The 17819-nt window shown below is 45.0% G+C and overlaps 1 protein-coding gene and 1 long non-coding RNA gene across 5 annotated transcripts in view; one reads left to right on the top strand and one right to left on the bottom strand.

Moving 5' to 3' along the window:
* The window catches only part of TBC1D1 (TBC1 domain family member 1), a 238601-nt gene that overhangs the window by 149375 nt on the left and 71407 nt on the right, over positions 1 to 17819 (top strand). For 3 of the 4 annotated variants that reach the window (XM_008017655.3, XM_038008635.2, XM_038008636.2), the window contains 4 exons: positions 118 to 398; positions 2404 to 2565; positions 3557 to 3676; positions 4653 to 4792. In XM_008017655.3, the coding sequence (XP_008015846.3) occupies positions 118 to 398; positions 2404 to 2565; positions 3557 to 3676; positions 4653 to 4792 (703 nt within the window). The remainder of the gene's footprint in view (positions 1 to 117; positions 399 to 2403; positions 2566 to 3556; positions 3677 to 4652; positions 4793 to 17819) is intronic. The other variant, XM_008017657.3, reaches the window with a different exon arrangement.
* On the bottom strand, positions 3873 to 6864 carry LOC140710554 (uncharacterized). Its single transcript, XR_012091623.1, has 3 exons — positions 6373 to 6864; positions 4806 to 5103; positions 3873 to 4076 (listed from the first exon to the last, which is right to left on the bottom strand). It is a non-coding gene; the product is annotated as an uncharacterized lncRNA (long non-coding RNA).

Genomic DNA, 17819 nt, shown 5'->3' with positions numbered 1-17819 from the left:
CATTATAATCAGAACACATACTTAGATACTGAAATGTTTGCCTGCACTGGAACTAGAGATTTCTAAATCCCACAAATTCCCCATGGCGTGTCTGATCTGTTGTGTGTTTGCTGCCAGGAGCCATCTGTGTGTGAAAAGGAGGCCTTGCCCATCTCTGAGAGCTCCTTTAAGCTCCTCGGCTCCTCGGAGGACCTGTCCAGTGACTCAGAGAGTCATCTCCCAGAAGAGCCAGCTCCGCTGTCGCCCCAGCAGGCCTTCAGGAGGCGAGCAAATACCCTGAGTCACTTCCCCATGGAATGCCAGGAACCTCCACAACCTGCCCGGGGGTCCCCGGGGGTTTCGCAAAGGAAACTTATGAGGTATCACTCAGTGAGCACAGAGACGCCTCATGAACGAAAGTAAGATTTGTTTACATTTGTTGCATAAATAGCTGGGGCATATCTGTGACTAGCCGGGTATGTGCATCCCAGGTATGTTTACTGAGTGAGAGAAACGAGTAAGGCTTTACTCTTGGTTCAAAGAGATAAAACTGGAAGCAGTGACATGTTTGTTCGAGCTGCTGGTGTGTATACAAGCAATGGGTACATGCATTGTCAGGAAGCAGGTGAAAGTGAGCAAAAATGTTACCTGACATGCGCAGTCATTACTCCTCAAACAAAGTAAGAGACATCGCTGGCTGTGGAACTTTGCTGCTGTGAGGAAGAGGGCAAGCAGATGAGTCTCCCCATCTGAAGCCCTGGAGCAGGGCTACAGCGGGAGGGAGAGGCGGTGACCCCTACAGGCAGAGCAGGAGAGGTATGCTGACCTTATGGGGTGACGGGGTGCCTCGGCTTCTGGTCCTAGCTCTACTGTGAACTGATTGTGACATGGACAAATTTGCTAAACTTCTCTGTATCACAAAATTGGAGTAGATGTTTTCTAAAATCTGTCACTGTAAGAATTCTAGATTCTTCTAACAAGATTTATTCATTGTAACAGTTGGGTTTCAGTGACCAGTTAGAATCGTCTGGTTATGGAGAAGGGTACTCAGAAGTTCCCCTGTTCCTTCCAAGTGTCCCTTAGTGATTCATTTGACTCTATGTGCCAGAGACTATGAATGGACACAGAGTTATCTTTAAAAACAACCTCAAGCAATTTAAAAAATCCCTCACCTAATATGAATCAGGGTCACACCTGTGTACAGTTGCTGCCTCCTTCTGACTGGCAGCCGCAGAAGTCCCAGGACCTGTGTGTTCATGTAGTTCATACATGAATCATTGAGAGTGTGTGTAGTACAGAAGTGTTTGGAATGTTCTGAGTAAAGAAGTGTGAGCATTAACAGCCCTGGATGATGGAGCAGAGCCTCCCAGCTTTGTATTCTATCAGCCATTGGAAAGAGTTCTTGGTTGTTTGGAATTCAGTGGGGTAGTGGTGATCCCAAAAGCAGGGGACACGTCAGAAGGTACTGCTTAATAAATACACGCTTTTAGAGACACGCATCATTGGGTTGTAGCCCTGTAAGTTTCTTGTGTTTAACACCCTGTCCACACAATACTTCTGTTCTGCCTCACCACTGCCTGCCCACTCCTCTGTTGTTGGCGTTTTCAGTGATCATTGAAACATTCCTGTCTGGAGAGTCCTAGTTCTCTTGTGAAGTCTGCTGTTTCTCAAAAGCCAGAGTTGGTAGGACTCAGTATCAGTACTTTTCCTTTCTCCATGAATAATGTAGCTTCATGATAGATGATGTCACACATCCATAATGAGAGGGATGGGGAGATGCCTGTCTGTCTGCCTCGCTAGCATGGCCCATTCTGCTTTCTTTCCCTCTTGTGAACTCTTTTCTGATTTATCTGCAGGAAATAAGACATTGAAATTCAGGACAGGATATTGTTCATTTTAAAGGGAAATGTATTTTTTTAAAGTTCAGATTTTTTTTGCTTTTGTTTATACTTCAATTGAATTTTTTTTTTTCCTGCCAATTCCTGAAAAAGGAAATAGAAAAAGAAATACTATTGTTCCTGGGCGAAGTGGCTCACTCCTGTAATCCCAGACCTTTGGGAGGCTGAGGTGGGAGGTTGCTTGAGGCCAAGAGTTCAAGGTTACAGTCAGCTATGATCGTGCTACTGCACTCCAGCCTGGGTGACAGAGTGAGACCTATTTTAAAAAAAAAGTATTGTCGGGAGCATAAACACGTGGGAAATGGTCAAGAATGGCCATCGATATACTCTGTTTTTTAGTGAAAACTACCTTTGCCAGAGAGCGAGCAGAGATGAGGAAGAGGAGTGGAAGAAGTGCTCCACTCTGACAGTGTTACTGGAACAACGAGACAAAAGCAGTTGTGCTCCTTCCATCTGTTTGCTCCGTGTCCCTGTCAGCGCCCCCTCTCCTGCTAACCTCCCCATGCTTTCTCTGATTGCTGTTTAGTGTGGATCCTTCACCTGTGGGTGAGTCTAAGCACCGCCCAGGTCAGTCTTCAGCTCCTGCTCCTCCACCTCGTCTTAACCCCTCCGCCTCCTCGCCAAACTTTTTTAAGTACTTAAAACATAATTCCAGTGGAGAACAAAGTGGGAATGCTGTGCCAAAGAGGTGAGCTCACTCACGTGGAAAGTTTGGTGTTGTCTGTTTTCCTGGGGAGTTCACACTGATGAGGACGTGCTGAATGGGGGGAATGTCCATGCAGGAAGCAGAGCCACTGTGTGTGTTTGTGTGTGTGTGTGTGTGTGTGTGTCTTTGTTTATATTTGGTCTTATTTTCAGCTATCATTTGAACCAAGTTAATATTACTGTTGATTACTTTTCTTAAAATTATGAAAACAGATGTTAATGGCAAATTGGTTTGTGTTTGGGTTTGTTTTTGTTTTTGAGACAGGGTCTCACTCTGTTCCCCAGGCTGGAGTGCAGTGGCGTGATCTCGGCTCACTGCGACTTCTGCCTCGTGGGTTCAAGCAGTTCTCCTGCCTTAGCCTCCTGAGTAGCTGGGACTATAGGCACAAGCCACCATGCCCAGCTAGTATTTTTATTTTTTTTTTGTAAAGATGGGGTTTCACCATGTGGACCAGGTTGGTCTTGACCTCCTGACCTCAAGTGATCCGCCTGCCTCAGTCTCCCAAAAGTGCTGGGATTACAGGTGTGAGCCACTGTACTCTGCTGCAAATTGTTTTTTATATGCTTATTTTCACATTTCCTTGCCCTAGTGGACACTTAACATGCATGCGTATACACACACATGCACACACACACACACAGGTTAACATCTGTGTTTGATCATGTACACTGCAATTTGTCCCATATCAGAAACTTCCTGATTGATTTAGGAGAATTATTTTTCCCAGTTTGAAAGGAAGAGTCATTTGGAAAATGGATTGGTTTTCGTTTTTAAAAAATTATCCCATTCATTTAAAATCAAATTTTATTGGTGAAAATGAAAGTTAAATCTCATTCGTGAACTACTTTTAACTTTCTTATCTGGTTTACTTTTCTTAGCATTAGAACAAAAATGTTTATTTTGAAGCTTATATTTTATACTTTGTGTTTTTATGTTTCTTTATCCTAAACTCTTTTTTCAACCAAACTCTTAGCATCTCCTACCGTAATGCCCTGCGGAAAAAACTTCATTCTTCTTCCTCTGTGCCAAATTTTCTAAAATTTCTGGCTCCTGTAGATGAAAATAACACCTCTGACTTTATGAACACCAAAAGGTAGGGCTTAATTTAGATATATCAACCCTGGGTGTTATTAAGTGTTGAATATCATTAGATATACAAGGTGTTTTAACTACTGTTTTGTCATTTAAAACATCATTTCAGCTAAATCTGTTGTATCTTCTTTCTTATACTTTTTTCTTACTGAATGTCATTTTAAAAAATGTGCAACCAACCTGTTCTTCAGTTTTGAGATTGAGGATTAGTTTATTTAAGTGTTATCTTAAGGAAAATCTTCGTCAAGTCTCTGAGACCAGCGTTTCTGGGTAGTGAGCATACGGCTGTTTCAAGTCAGGATGTCTGATCTGTTCAGGACGTCTCATCTGTAAGTTGAGGGGATTGCTTAGTTACAGGTACACAACTTAGGTATAAATTAGAAGGGTCTTCTCAGGTTGTCCTGTGAATAGGAAAAAAAGTATGATTAGATTGTGTTTATATATTGATAACTATATTTTCTAGTTAAAAAAATATACACATTAAAACATCATCATCATCAGTTGACTGCATAGTTATTGCCTTGCTGGTTCTGTGTAATTAAATTGCAACTTGTTTCATTTTTTGTGGGAATCCTTGGAGACATGGGCCTGTGCTGAGCAGATATTTCCATGTACAGAGGAGAGCAGAATGGGGCCCCTTGGCATCGACCCCACTTTTCCCCCTTTAGGCAGTTTCTCTTTTTCAAAGTGGCACCAAGAGAGGCCCAGTTGGAAGCTATGATATGTGGAACATGTTTCTTAATCTGTTACAACTGAAATCATTTAAGGGCATGTAATCGTTCTCTTTTTATGAAAAGAATCCTGTAAGAAAGCTGTTCTTTAGGAATGATGACCCACTGTGAGCTTGATATAACTTCCGTGATTGTTTATACAAAGATAGTTGATAATTTAGTGCTTTGTTTAAAAAAACTGTTAAGCTAGCAAAATCTCGTGAATTCCTCCCCACTAGTCATAAATCAATCATCTTATAATTTTAGGGACTTTGAATCCAAAGCAAACCATCTTGGTGATTCTGGTGGGACCCCTGTGAAGACCCGGAGGCACTCCTGGAGGCAGCAGATATTCCTCCGGGTAGCCACCCCCCAGAAGGCGTGCGATGCTTCCAGCAGATATGAAGGTAAGGCCCCTACCTGAAATGAAACCTCAAAGAGAGCACGCAAACATCCAGCTGACAGAGGACCCTGGGAGCCCCATCATATTGGTAAGAAAGCAGGGCGCTGTCCTCTTCAGTATTGGCAGGTCTGAGGCAGTCACAAAGGTAACTAGGGAGGGAGTTTAGAGGTTACCCTACATTTCTTAGGGAAGGAATTTAGAGCTCATTTAGGGTAACCTCTCCATAAACGGGCGCAGAGCTCTGATGTTGAGAATGGTCACAGCGTTACCAGCAGTGAATCCGGACAGGTCTGCAGGAACCTCACTTCTTGCCTCCTAGGACATAAGGCAAAAGGAGAGACTGAGGCAAGTTTTGGAGCAGGAGTGAAAGTTTACTAAAAATATCAGAGCAGGAATGAAAGGACGTCAAGTACACTTGGAAGATGGTCAGGTGGGCAGCTGGAGAGATCAAGTTTGTGATTTGGTCTTTTTACCTGGGGTTTTATATGTTGGCATACAGCCGGGGTCTTGCGTTCCTTCTCCCCTGATTCCTCCCTTGAGGTGGGCTGTCCCCATGTGCAGTGGCCTGCTAGCACTCGGGGGTTGCAGGGGAGCATGCGCAGGGTGTTTACTGGAGTTGTAGGTGTGCTTGCTTGAGGCGTTCTTCCCTGTCCAGTCTAGCATTCCTAGAGGAGCCCTATGCACCAGTTAAACTCCGCCATTTTGCCTCTTAATGCGCATGCTTGAGCCCACTCGCCCAGCTCCCGAGATCTTACTGGGAAGCTGCTACTCACCAGTTTCAGGTGTTTTGTATCTACTGGGAGCCCGCCCCTCCCTGGTGCTGGCTGTGACCTGTTCTCACTTTAGAGAAACAGTTAACAAATGCTTGACCATCACCTGATGGTCCCCTGACATTGCTGGTGTGTATCTGGGAGGGGCCCTCTCCTGTCCTCCTCGTGTCTGACTAGCTACCCTGTAACCAAAGCGTGGACTTCGGAGTCTGCATTCAAATCCCAGCTTTTCCCCTTAGGAGCTGTGAACCAGAACAGGCTGTCTAAAGTTACTACCTATAACCTGGGATTAATTATGCCTGTTGCCACACTGATTGAGACAAGGCAGCATGCTATCATTACTGATACTTTTTTTTTTTTTTTTTTTTTGATGGAATCTTGCTGTGTCGCCCAGGCTGGAGTGCAGTAGGGGGTCTTGGCTCACTGCAAGCTCCGCCTCCCGGTTCACGCCATTCTCCTGCCTCAGCCTCCCGAGTATCTGGGACTACAGGCGCCCGCTACCTCGTCCGGCTAGTTTTTTGTATTTTTAGTAGAGACAGGGTTTCACCGTGTTAGCCAGGACGGTCTCGATCTTCTGACCTCTGATCCACCCGCCTCGGCCTCCCGAAGTGTACATTTTTTTAAAGCATTCAAAATGCATAGTACTGGAAAGAAAATCAGTGATGCGAACGTTTCCAGGGTAATGTCACCTCCCATGCTGTGGAGGTCCCTCTGGTGAGCCTGGCCCGTTGCTTCTCTTGCCTCAGCCCTTCCATGTGGAGGCACCATGGAGCTGCCACTCACCAGCACCTTTTTTCCCTCAAATGGTTTGTACCTGTAAAGTATTCCTGCCGTGGGTGGCCCCTCGGTGGACTTGCTGAGCCTGGCCAGGGTTTGATGTCTCTTGCTGCCAGCCTGAGCCGAATGGCTGCTTCTCTCTTCCCCTGCCCCGTGGAGAGGCCTGCTTGCTGCAGAGAAGGGCTCTTCTTCTCAGGTCCTGTAGCACCCTGTTAGAGGGTGTGGAGTGGGACAGTGGGAACCAGAGCCACCAGAGCGAGGCCCTGGAGGAGGAATGAAACTGATTCATGTCTGAAACTGTAGAACAGGGATGCTGGAACCCAAGTTTCAGTGTTTAATAAAGAGTGCCTCCGTGTTGCAGTGGCCATACCTCATAGGGCGTGGTCACTTGGAAATTTCTGCTTGGAAATGCTTTGTGCAGTGGCCAGAATGTGTTAGGGGCCACGCATGACTGCTTGCTCCATCACAGAACAGTTACAAGTTTCTAAACGAGCATTCATAGACTGAGCTGCATCCTGCCTCCCTGTCCTCTCATTCCTGACTTCTTCTCTGATCTGTGAAGCCACACAGAATGTGTTTGCGTCTGTTTCCTGCCCTTCAGATGACGGAGGACCATGGAAGCTGCTGCTCCTTTAGCTCTCTTCTCCAGGGGAATTGCCCTCGTCACTGTTGGGGAACCCCTGGTCCAAGTCCTGTCCTCCGAAGAGCCTCTGCCCCTCGTGGAGTCCTGAGTTGAACTTGGTGTTCACTTGGCCTCTGGCTCTGGCAGTGTGTTGCTCCTTCCATTGACCTGCCACTGCTGTGTTAATGCAGATTGACCTTAATCTGTTTCTGCTTTAAGTGATTAACTCACTTTCTCGGCTCTTATTGTATCTTGTCCTTTGGGATATGAATGATTATTTAAATTTGGATTGATTCCTGGCTTGGCACGGTGGCCCATGCCTGTAATCTCAGTGCTTTGGGAGGCCAAGGCAGGAGGATCCCTGGAGGCCAGGAGTTTGAGCCACCCTTGGCGACATAGTGAGACCCTGTCTCTACAAAAAATAAAAACTAGCTGAGCATGGTGTTGTGAAGCTGTAGTCCTAGCTACTCGGGAGACTGAGGCAGGAGGATTACTTGAGCCCAGGAGTTTGCAGTTACAGTGAACTGTGATCACACCCCTGCACTCCAGCCTGGGTGACAGAGTGAGATGCTATCTCTTGGTGCCGGGGGGAGTAATGTCTATACTTGAGAAGCTTTTTTTCCTCAAATAGTCGGTACCTATAAAGTATTAATCAGTTTTGAGCAGTCCTTTTGCGATTCTTTTGAGTCTTGATTCTGGTGACCAGTAAGTTGTATACATTTGCCTGTCAAGTGGATAAACATGGCCTTTGTGCCTTTAAGTAATGGCTAAAAGTACCAAACAGGACAGAGCCTGGCATAGGTGCTGCTCCTCCTGTTCCTAGGCCTTAATCACCCCTGATCCATCAGACCCCAAACAATTCAGCTCCTCACCGTCCTGTGCCCCACCACCCAATCTCCTGCAAGAAGATGTCCTGGAGACCCCTGTCAGTGCTAGGCAGAGATCACCATCCATGTCCACCTTTCCTCTGATGCAGGCTCCCACCAGGCCCTCTGGCTTGTGCCATGCCATCCTTGAACTCACCCTCATGCCCGACCTGAGCCCTTGCACAGGCCGTTCCCTCTGCCTAGAATGCTCTTCTTCAGTATCCCTGTAGTTCCCTCCCTCCCCTTCCCTTGTATCGTGACTCTCCCATAGCACCTCTCTCCCCCTAACACATGTTCACAGGTTCATCTTCGTCTCACCCATCTCCGGCAGCTCCTGCAGGCTTGATGACTGCTAAAGGCAGGCAAGTCAGTGGCTCAGATTCTTGCAAACTTAGTGATTTGTGATTTCTTAGCTCCCTTCTCATGCCTCCTCCGTCTCTATAGGCACATATTATTTCTTATCTCTTCTCGGAACCAAGAGGTGCTGGCTGAATTTCTGGATAACATTGTTTGAGTGTTCTGTGTATGCAAAGGGAAAACGAGAGAATAAAAGGATTATTAAGGAAGAATTAGTATAGTAATAGCCACATATTATGCTCTTTTTATACTCTGCTAAGTGCTTTACACGAATTACTTCCTTTAATTAGTCAACTTTATGAACGTCGACATTTTTATGAAACCCATTTTACAGGTGAGTGAGTGGAGGCTGGGAGTGGCTTAAATCACCTTCCCCAAACCAGGGAGTTAGTGGGAGCCAGAGGCAGGACCTGAGCTCATGGGTCTGAGCTCCAAAGCTCGTGCTCTGAACCGCACACAGCATTGGGCTGCAGCCAGAGATGTAGGACTCTGCGGGACCTTCTGGAGGTGGTCCTGCCTGTGCTTCCTTCTTCCTACAGGAAGCTCCCTGTAGGCATCTGTGTTGGGTGTGGACTCTCAGTGTATCCGCATGTCTACCTTTTGGGCAGGCACCAACACTGCATGGAAAACATGTTTCTGGGCATTTTAATGTACGGACTTGACTTCAGTCAATCTCCCCCGCCCCCTTCCAGCCTGACCACCTCCCTAATAGTTAGCATTGGCACTGGAGTGTGGATGGCAACTGATTTCTGTCTGAGAGGACAAATCAGGCATCTTTGTCCTCTGCCACTGTCTGTTCCCCATCCTTAGGGTGTACGATGCCAGAGCCCTCCACTGTGGTCTGTGACCACTTTGACCCACACCAGCAGGTCTCCATATGTTCCCTCCAGCCGAGAGACATCACATCCAAAAACAGTTTAGAGCTCTGAGGTTTCTTTTCCCAGAGGTCCCTGCTTTGTGCAAGCTGTCTCCAGCTGAGCGTGCACAAGACTCTGTTCCTGCTTTGCCTGGGTGACTGAGCCATGGGTAGCTGAGCCTGCAGCCGCTGGACTCCTGCATTCCCACTCTGACTTTGGCATGGGAGACACACAAGTGTGCTTGTGAGAAATAGATCTTAACAGTACCTTTTAACACCTATTTCAGGTGCTCAAAATGACTGCCTGTTTTATATTCTGGCAGTGCAAACTTCAATTGGACAGGAAGTCTTACAACCTTTCTTCCAGGTGAAAAAGTGAGGCAGGGATGTTTATACAGTTCCTTCCAGGTCATCCCACTTGGAAGATACTAGTAAAACGAACCAACAGCAATGTAAAAACCATGGTGTTTGCATTAGTGATAATGTTACTGGCAAAGGAAAAATAGAAATTTTCAGTAATTTGGAGATTATTATTTTTAATAGATGGGCTAAAATAAAAAACCTGGAGAGAAGGGTGTTAAGTGAGTAAGGAGTGTGTCTCCAACTAAATATAGTGTAAAGAGAGAAGAAAATACAAAGTCAGGCACAGTGGATAGACGTGGATAGTCTCATCTCTAATAGTATAATGGGCAAACTTGTCTCAAACAAAATTAGTCAGCCTCTTGTTTACTCAGGGATATGTGACTGTTTTCTATACACAAAATCCCCATGAAATAATTAAGTTGCAAGCATCTGAATTTTGTATTTTGGAAACCTATCTGAGGTAGGTAGGAAGTTAATTTATATTTAGAAATTTACTTGCATATGTCTGGTAGCTCCAGGGCAAATATTCCCAAATCCCAGACTATTTTTTTTTCTTTTTAAATTCAACAGTGACCAGTTGGTCTCTTGTAAGAATTACAGCTTTAAGTTAGCAAAGTCTGAGAGGGCTGGTTTTAATCCTGAACCTCGGAGGGTCCCTGCTTCTCGGATAGTAAGTAGGTCAGCTGTGCAGCAGGTACTACATTGAAGGGAAACTGGATGATAAATAGGAAATCAGTGATTTTTACTTGAAGACTTGGCAAGGCAAATGTTTTTGTGATAAAAATAGATCTTGAAATAGAATCCTGAAAGCTATCTGTTTAAATGTAAAGCAAGTGGCTTCAGTGATGCTTTAAGTTTGTGGTGGTCACTTCTGGCTGCCCCAGAAACTACAGAAAGTGCATTCTCTCTTCTTGGTGCTATGGGTTTTTAGGGTGAACGCCTTGTATGACGCTGAGTATGTGGAAGGACCATTCACTCTTGGTAACTATACACTAGGCAGAGGGTGGCGTTAGCAAAGCTGCTGCAGGTTGGGTGTGTTTAAGATAGCATTTGTAGAGCGTACCTAAGGGCCAGACATATTTTTTTTTATTTGAATTTTTTCTTTTTATTTTTAGTTCCAGGGTACATGTGCGGGATGTGCAGGTTTGTTACATAGGTAAATATGTGCCGCGGTGGTTTGCTGCACCTGTCAACCCATCACCTAGGTATTAAGTCCAGCATGCATTAGTTATTTTTCCTAATGCTCTCCCTGCTCCCCGCCGCCCCCAAACAGGCTCCAGTATTTGTTGTTCCCTTTCCTGTGTCCTCGTGTTCTCTTGGTTCAGCTCCCACCTATGAGCGAAACATGCAGTGTTTGGTTTTCTGTTCCTGCATTAGTTTGCTGAGGATAACGGCTTTCAGCTCCATCCATGTCCCTGCAAAGGACATGATCTCATTCATTTTTATGGCTGCATAGTATTCCATGTTGTGTATGTACCACTTTTTCTTTATCCAGTCTATCATTGATGGGCATTTGGGTTGATTCCATGTCTTTGCTGTTGTGAATTGTGCTGCAGTGAACATATGCATGTATGTATCTTTGTCACAGAATGATTTATATTCCTTCGGGTATATACCCAGGAATGGGGTTGCTGGGTCAAATGGTATTTCTAGTTCTAGATCTTTGGGGGAATTGCTACACCATCTTCCACAATGTTTGAACTAATTTACATTCCCAACAACAGTGTAAAAGCATTCTTATTTCTCCACAACCTCACCAGCATCTGTTTCTTGACTTTTTAATAATTGCCATTCTGACTGGTGTGACATGGTATCTCATTGTGGTTTTGATTTGCATTTCTGTAATGATCAGTGATGTTGAATTTTTTTTCATGTTTGTTGGCTGTGTGAATGTCTTTTTCTTTTTTTTCTTTTCTTTTTTTTTTTTTTGAGACAGAGTCTAGCTCTGTCGCCCAGGCTGGAGTGCAGTGGCGCGACCTTGGCTCACTGCAAGCTCCTCCTCCTGGGCTTACACCATTCTCCTGCCTCAGCCTCCCGAGTAGCTGGGACTACAGGTGCCCGCCACCACACCCGGCTAATTTTTTTATGTTTTTAGTAGAGACGGGGTTTCACCTGTGTTAGCCAGGATGATCTCGATCTCCTGACTTCGTGATCCGCCCGCCTCGGCCTCCCAAAGTGCTGGGATTATAGGCGTGAGCCACTGCGCATGGCCAAGCTGTATGAATGTCTTCTTTTGAGAGGTGTCTGTTCATGAGAGAGACGTATTTGCTCCTCTGAGGATACTTATGTCTGTGTGACAGCATTCTCTCATTTTCAGAACCTCACTGTGAATCCCCATCGTTGGCCTGTACTGAAGGTAAGGCAGATAGAGACACTCTCATCCGTCAGATGAAGACCTGAACACAGCTGTTGATTAAGAGGCTTTCTTTAGATCATGGTTTAGAGCAGTGTTTTACAAACTTCATGTGCTTGGAGTCCTCTGGAAATCCTGTTAAAAGACAGACTCTGTTGCAGTATGTCAGGGTGGGTTCTGAAGTTCTCACAAGCTCCCCAGCGAGGCTGATGTTTTGGGTCCACTGTGAGGAGGCAGGGCTTAGGATAAACAACCATGGGAAATCCAGTCCAGATTTTTGATGTGTCCTAGGTTAGGCCTTTCTGTGAGGCTGCCCTGGGTCTCTAGCGATGGGCTCCAGGAGTCTCTCAAGTATCTCAAGTCTCAAATAAGTCTGAGTCATCAGGGATTTTTTTTTTGAGAAGACTTGTGCCATCTGAAGAAGCAAAGAGTGTGATGGGGAACAGGCAGTGATTAAAAACATGGTAAGGTTTAAAGAAACATTTGACCGTGTGCCAGGTGAACCCAAATGTATGGCACTTTGCGTCTTTCCTGCCCTTTCGTTTTCTGAGAAGCGAGGCCTTATCTCTTATGGAGCACAGGAGACACAGTGTGGGTGTTTGTTTTCTCAGCCGTGGGCTCTAACCTAATTGTCAAGCCTACCAAAAAAACAAAAATGCTGAAAGTCAATGTCTGATTAGGTATCTGGTAGTACATAATCTCCATAATTTTCTCTCTGAGTGTATTATGCAAAAGATAATCCTTTGTTATTAAGAAACAATTTTTAAGGCAACTCCCAACTTTGAAATGAGGAAAAATCATTTTATTTACCTCTAGGTGCCAGGGAACAATATTAAATTTAGTCTTATACTTTTGCTTTAAGCATTTCAGATTACATTGTGCATTTCACCAACAATAGAAGCTTTCAGACTTTACATGTCTTGTGAAAAAAAAAAACCAAAAACCTAGTATAGATAAGAATGATTTATTGATTTGAAACCCATTGTATAAGAAAAGAGTCCAGTGAGACTTAAGTTCAAAGGTTTCTTTGTCTTGTGGGTGTAGCTGTGTCAATATGCCTAATTTATAATAACATTAAGTTTAGTGGATTAGATATTAGCTATCAATTGAGATGTAAGCAGTAATAAACAGTAATGCCTAAACTGAAGTATGTAATCTGAATCTTTATGATGACCAGTTTATATTATTGTGAAAAACTTAGGAACTCATTTGAAACATGATGATTTATATGTGTCGTATATAGTTTTCAATAATTTACACGCCAGCAGGAAATTTTAGTGGATGATATAAGAGGAATAACTGCAGGTGAAACTTTGCTGGAAAATACAAGCATAGTGACATCTGTGCACCAAAAACACCTGGGGGAGATTCTTTAAAACACGAGCCAGACATGCCCTCCTGGCTGTCTCCTTCACTGTCAGTGAGTGTGGGGATGGGCCCTGGGCCTGAATTCTTTCTTTTTAGACTCCTCAGGATTCTGATTGCTGCCACGTTGAGAGGGTTGACCTCAATTCAGACCTCGGAGAGTGACTTGAGAAAACGTCACCACGTGGTGGCAGTGTTGCTCCCCATATCTTGATTGCCCTTGTTTCTTTCCAATCCCGGAAAAGTGTGCTTGCTTTTTTTTTTTTTTTCCGTGTTTTTGTTTTTGATCTTGTTACAATATTTATATTCCTTGGTCATTTGCAACTTATTCGAATGGAGAGCTACTTTCTGAAATGTGGATGTTTTTCTTTTTCTACAGGGTTTTAGGGCATGGGCAAAACAAGGAAGAAAAAATTGTCTTCAGTTGGCAGAGACGTGGATTTTTAAGATTGTTCTTAATTTACTTTCTGTATAACTTTGCTTTTCTGTGGTGAACAAAGACCAGGTTCAAGATAAAATATTGCAAGCCAAGAATCTGATTGTTCATGGATTTCTATGGTTAAAGATACTTGATCACCTCCCCATCTCCCCCCGCCCCCTGTGCCGCCCCCACACCCCATTGTGCTTTTTGGCTTGTCATTTCAAAAGTCAAGGAAGTCACAGTGAATGGCAAGATTTTACCTAGACTTGCTATTTTTGTGCCTGTTAACAATTTTGAGTTAACATTGACTGAGCTCTTCCTGGTGAATCACTGGCGTTTAAACAACCAGTCCATAACACTGTGTGGGGGCTGGAGCTAAGGTTATTGGTGACACGAGATAGCACCTGAGCCACTGCTGGTTGGTAGGAGGGCTGAGGGGCAGAGGGCTGAGGGCTTGGATGTGGAGATGCTAGAGTCAGATGGCCTGAATTTGAATCCTTGCCCTCCTGTTCGGATCCCAGCTGACCCATGACGATGCTGCAGTACCTGACAGCAAATTCCTCCTTAGGGCTGCTCTAACTCTAGAGTGTGTGCCTGTGTGCCTGCAGGAGAATGTCCAAAGGGGGTGATCTTGATCTGTTACCCTTTGAACTTTAATCTGTACCAGGGTGCCATTGAAGAGTTTAAAGCAAGTGAATGACAAGTAGTTTGAAAATATTTCCAAGGGGATAGAATTTGTGGACATCCCTGAACATGAGCAGCCCCAAAATCAGGGCTGGGACTAGAGTGAGGCCAGCAGGTGTCCAGGGTACAAAATGTAAGGAGGCACTCCCTTTCAGGGCCTGGCAGGTGTGGATCCTAAACTTCCAGGACCTTGAGAGTGAGTGTCTCCTAAGGATTATACCCTGGGTGCCTGTTTACCTCATCCTGGTCCCTGGTCCTCTGTATATCCTACTGCCTGCTTCAGTAAACAGACAGCCCCACAAGGGAAGGAAGGGTTGGATCAGCTCTGAGGAGGGCGTATTTTAGAAGGATAGGTTTGTTTTGTTTAAAAAACAGCTTTATTGAGATATAATTCACATCCTATACAGGTCATTCATTTAAAATGTACAATTCAATGTTGTGAGGTTGTTTTTTGGTATATCCACAGAGTTGTGCGACCATACCACAATCTATTTTTTTTTTTTTTTGAGATGGAGTCTTTCTGTGTCACCCAGACTGGAGTGCAGTGGTGCGATCTTGGCTCGTTGCAACCACCGCCTCCTGGGTTCGAGTGATTCTCATGCCTCAGCGACCCGAGTAGCTGGCATTACAGGCATGCCCCACCACACCTGGCTAATTTTTATATGTTTACTAGAGACAGGGTTTCACCAAGTTGACCAGACTGGTCTCCAGCTCCTGGCCTCAAGTGATCCACCTGCCTCAGCCTCCCAAAGTGTTGGGATTAAAGGTGTGAGCCCGACCCACCACAATCTAATTTTGTAACATTTTTTTGTCCCCCTAGATAAAAACCTGTAGTTGTCACTTGCCAATCTACTGCCGTCCACCTCTAACCATAGACAGCCCCTGATCTACTTTCTGTCTCCATAGATTTGCCTATTCTGAACACATTCATCTAAGCGAAGTCATGTAATATGTGGTCTTTTGTGTCTGGCATCTTTGATTAGACATAATGTTTTCAAAATTCATTATGTCATAATACATACCAGTAATTCATTCTTTTAAAATGACATTAATATTCCATTGTATGGAGACATCACATATGGTTTATCCATTTACCAGTCGAGAGGCATTTAGATTGTTTTCACCTTTTGGCTGTTATAAGTAATACCGCTGTGAACGTTGATGTATGTGTTTTTGTGTGGTTGAATGTTAAGGAGGGCCTTTACGTGTGAGCTGGTGTGGAACCTCCTCCTCCAGGGGAACCTCACCTGTGATTCTACCCACTGGGATGGTTAAACCAGCAGCGGTGGGAAGGGTCTGGTCCTGCTGGCCTCAGGCTTTCCTGCAGACTGGTGTGTTTGCCTTTCTTCTGCCCAGGCTGAAAGGGAGGATGCCCTGGCTTCTGGCGCTGCCCTCATGGGTATGTGGGAAGGCTGGGGGAAGCCAAGTCTCCAGGGTGCCTCCATCAGGGACCGTGCAGCTGGGAGGCAGCCAGAGGGCCACAGGTTGGTGACATTCACACAGAGCTACATTTCCTTTCTTTTTTTTTTTTTTGAGACGAGTCTCGCTCTGTTGCCCAGGCTGGAGTGCAGTGGCGCAAATCTCGGCTCACTGCAACCTCCGCCTCCCAGGTTCAAGCAATTCTTCTGCCTTAGCCTCCCAAGTAGCTGGGACTACAGGCATGCACTGTCACACCAGGCTAATTTTTTTGTGTTTTTAGTAGAGACAGGGTTTCACCATGTTGACCAGGATGGTCTTGATCTCCTGACCTCACGATTCATCCTCCTCGGCCTCCCAAAGTGCTGGGAATACAGACATGAGCCACCGTGCCCAGCCTGCATTTCTTTGTTTTTCTTTTTTCTTTGAGATGGAGTCTTGCTCTGTCACCCAGGCTTGAGTGCAGGGACACCATCTCTGCTCACTGCAACCTCTGCCTCCTGAGTTCAAGCGATTCTCCTGCCTCAGCTTCCTCAGTAGCTGGGATTACAGGCATCCACCACACCTGGCTAGTTTTTTTAAAATTTTTATTTTTTAATAGAGATGCGAGTTTTGCCATGTTGACCAGGCTGGTCTTGAACTCCTGGTCTGAAGTGATCCGCCCGCGTTGGCCTCCCCAAGTGTAGGGATTATAGGTGTGAGCCACTGCACCTGGCCCATAGCTACATTTCTGCCAGCCGTTTGCAAACTATGCCCCAGAATTCCCTGGAGGACTTGTAGAAATACCAGTTGTCGGGTCGCGCCCCCAAATGTTGGATTCTGGAGATGAATTCTCTTGGGTGGAGCCCTCAAGCCGCAGCAGCTGATAATCATGGGGACCTCCTATTCTGATAAAAGTTCCGAAAATGTCCTGAGTGATTGTTAGGGGAAATAGGAAAATAACACATTGAAAATTAGAAATGTGTTCTATGGCAGAGGATGAAACAGCCAACAAAGCTTATTTTCTTTGCAGTAAAGCAAATCACATATTAATAATAGCCATTGTAATGATCTTTATCATGTATTAAGCATTTTGTGTTTTCACTTTTACACAAGTAGATGATTCCCGTAGGTATTACCACTTTTTTTTTTTTTTTTTGAGACAGAGACTCACTCTATCCCCCAGGCTGGAGTGCAGTGGCACGATCTTGGCTCACTGCAACCTCAACCTCCCAGGTTCAAGTGATTCTCATGCTTCAGCCTCCTTAGTAGCTGGGATTACAGGTACCTGCCAGCACACCTGGCTAATTTTTTGTATCTTTCTTAGTAGAGACAGGGTTTCGCAATATTGGACAGGCTGGTCTCAAACTCCTGACCTCAGGTGATATGCCCGCTTCGGCCTCCCAAAGTGCTGGGATTATAGACGTGAGTCACCATGTCTGGCCTTACTGCCCATCTTTTAAGAGATGAGGACAGAAAGATTGAATGACATGGTTATGTCTCCTGCAGCTCTTGGTTCACATAGCCAGGATTCATATCAATCTATTTAGCTCTAAATCTAGTCTCTTAATCGCAGTAATGAACCGTTGACAGTTTTACGAATAAATTATCAAGAGTTTTGATGGGTTTGCTCGCTTAAATTAGTGCTTGTACAGTGATGGGCTGGGTTAGCGTGAAGGAATGTATCTTATGTTGGAAATACTCTAGAAATAAACGTTAACTCTTGTTAATAAAGCATACATTTGGGGCATTATTAGCAACTTTTTTTTTTTTTTTTTTTTTAGCAGAATTAGATTTCTTAGTTGAGTGGTTTTTGTTATTTATATTTATGTGTTTGTTTGTTTGTAACAGGGTCTTGCTCTGTCACCCAGGTTGGAGTATAGTAAGTAGCACAATCATAGCTCACTGCAGCCTCGACCTCTCGGGCTCAAGCAATCCCCTGCCTCAGCCTCCTAAGGGTCTGGGACCACAGGTGCGCATCACTGCGCCCTGCTAAATTTTTACAGTTTTTGTAGAGACGAGTTCTCACCATGTTGCCCAGGCTGGTCTTGAACTCCTGGACTAAAGCAATCCTCTTGCTTCAGCCTCTCAAGGGATTACAGGTTGTGCCACTGCGCCAGGCCTCCATGTATTTGAGTGGAAGAGTGGACATCTCCTGGAGGTGGCAAAGCTATGCATGCCTCCCTGGAGGGGAGCTGGGGG

Source organism: Chlorocebus sabaeus, chromosome 27 (assembly GCF_047675955.1).
Source record: "Chlorocebus sabaeus isolate Y175 chromosome 27, mChlSab1.0.hap1, whole genome shotgun sequence".
Classification (NCBI taxonomy): Eukaryota; Metazoa; Chordata; class Mammalia; order Primates; family Cercopithecidae; genus Chlorocebus; species Chlorocebus sabaeus.
Note: the sequence above shows the minus strand (reverse complement) of the source record. Positions and strands in the feature narration are given on the sequence as shown.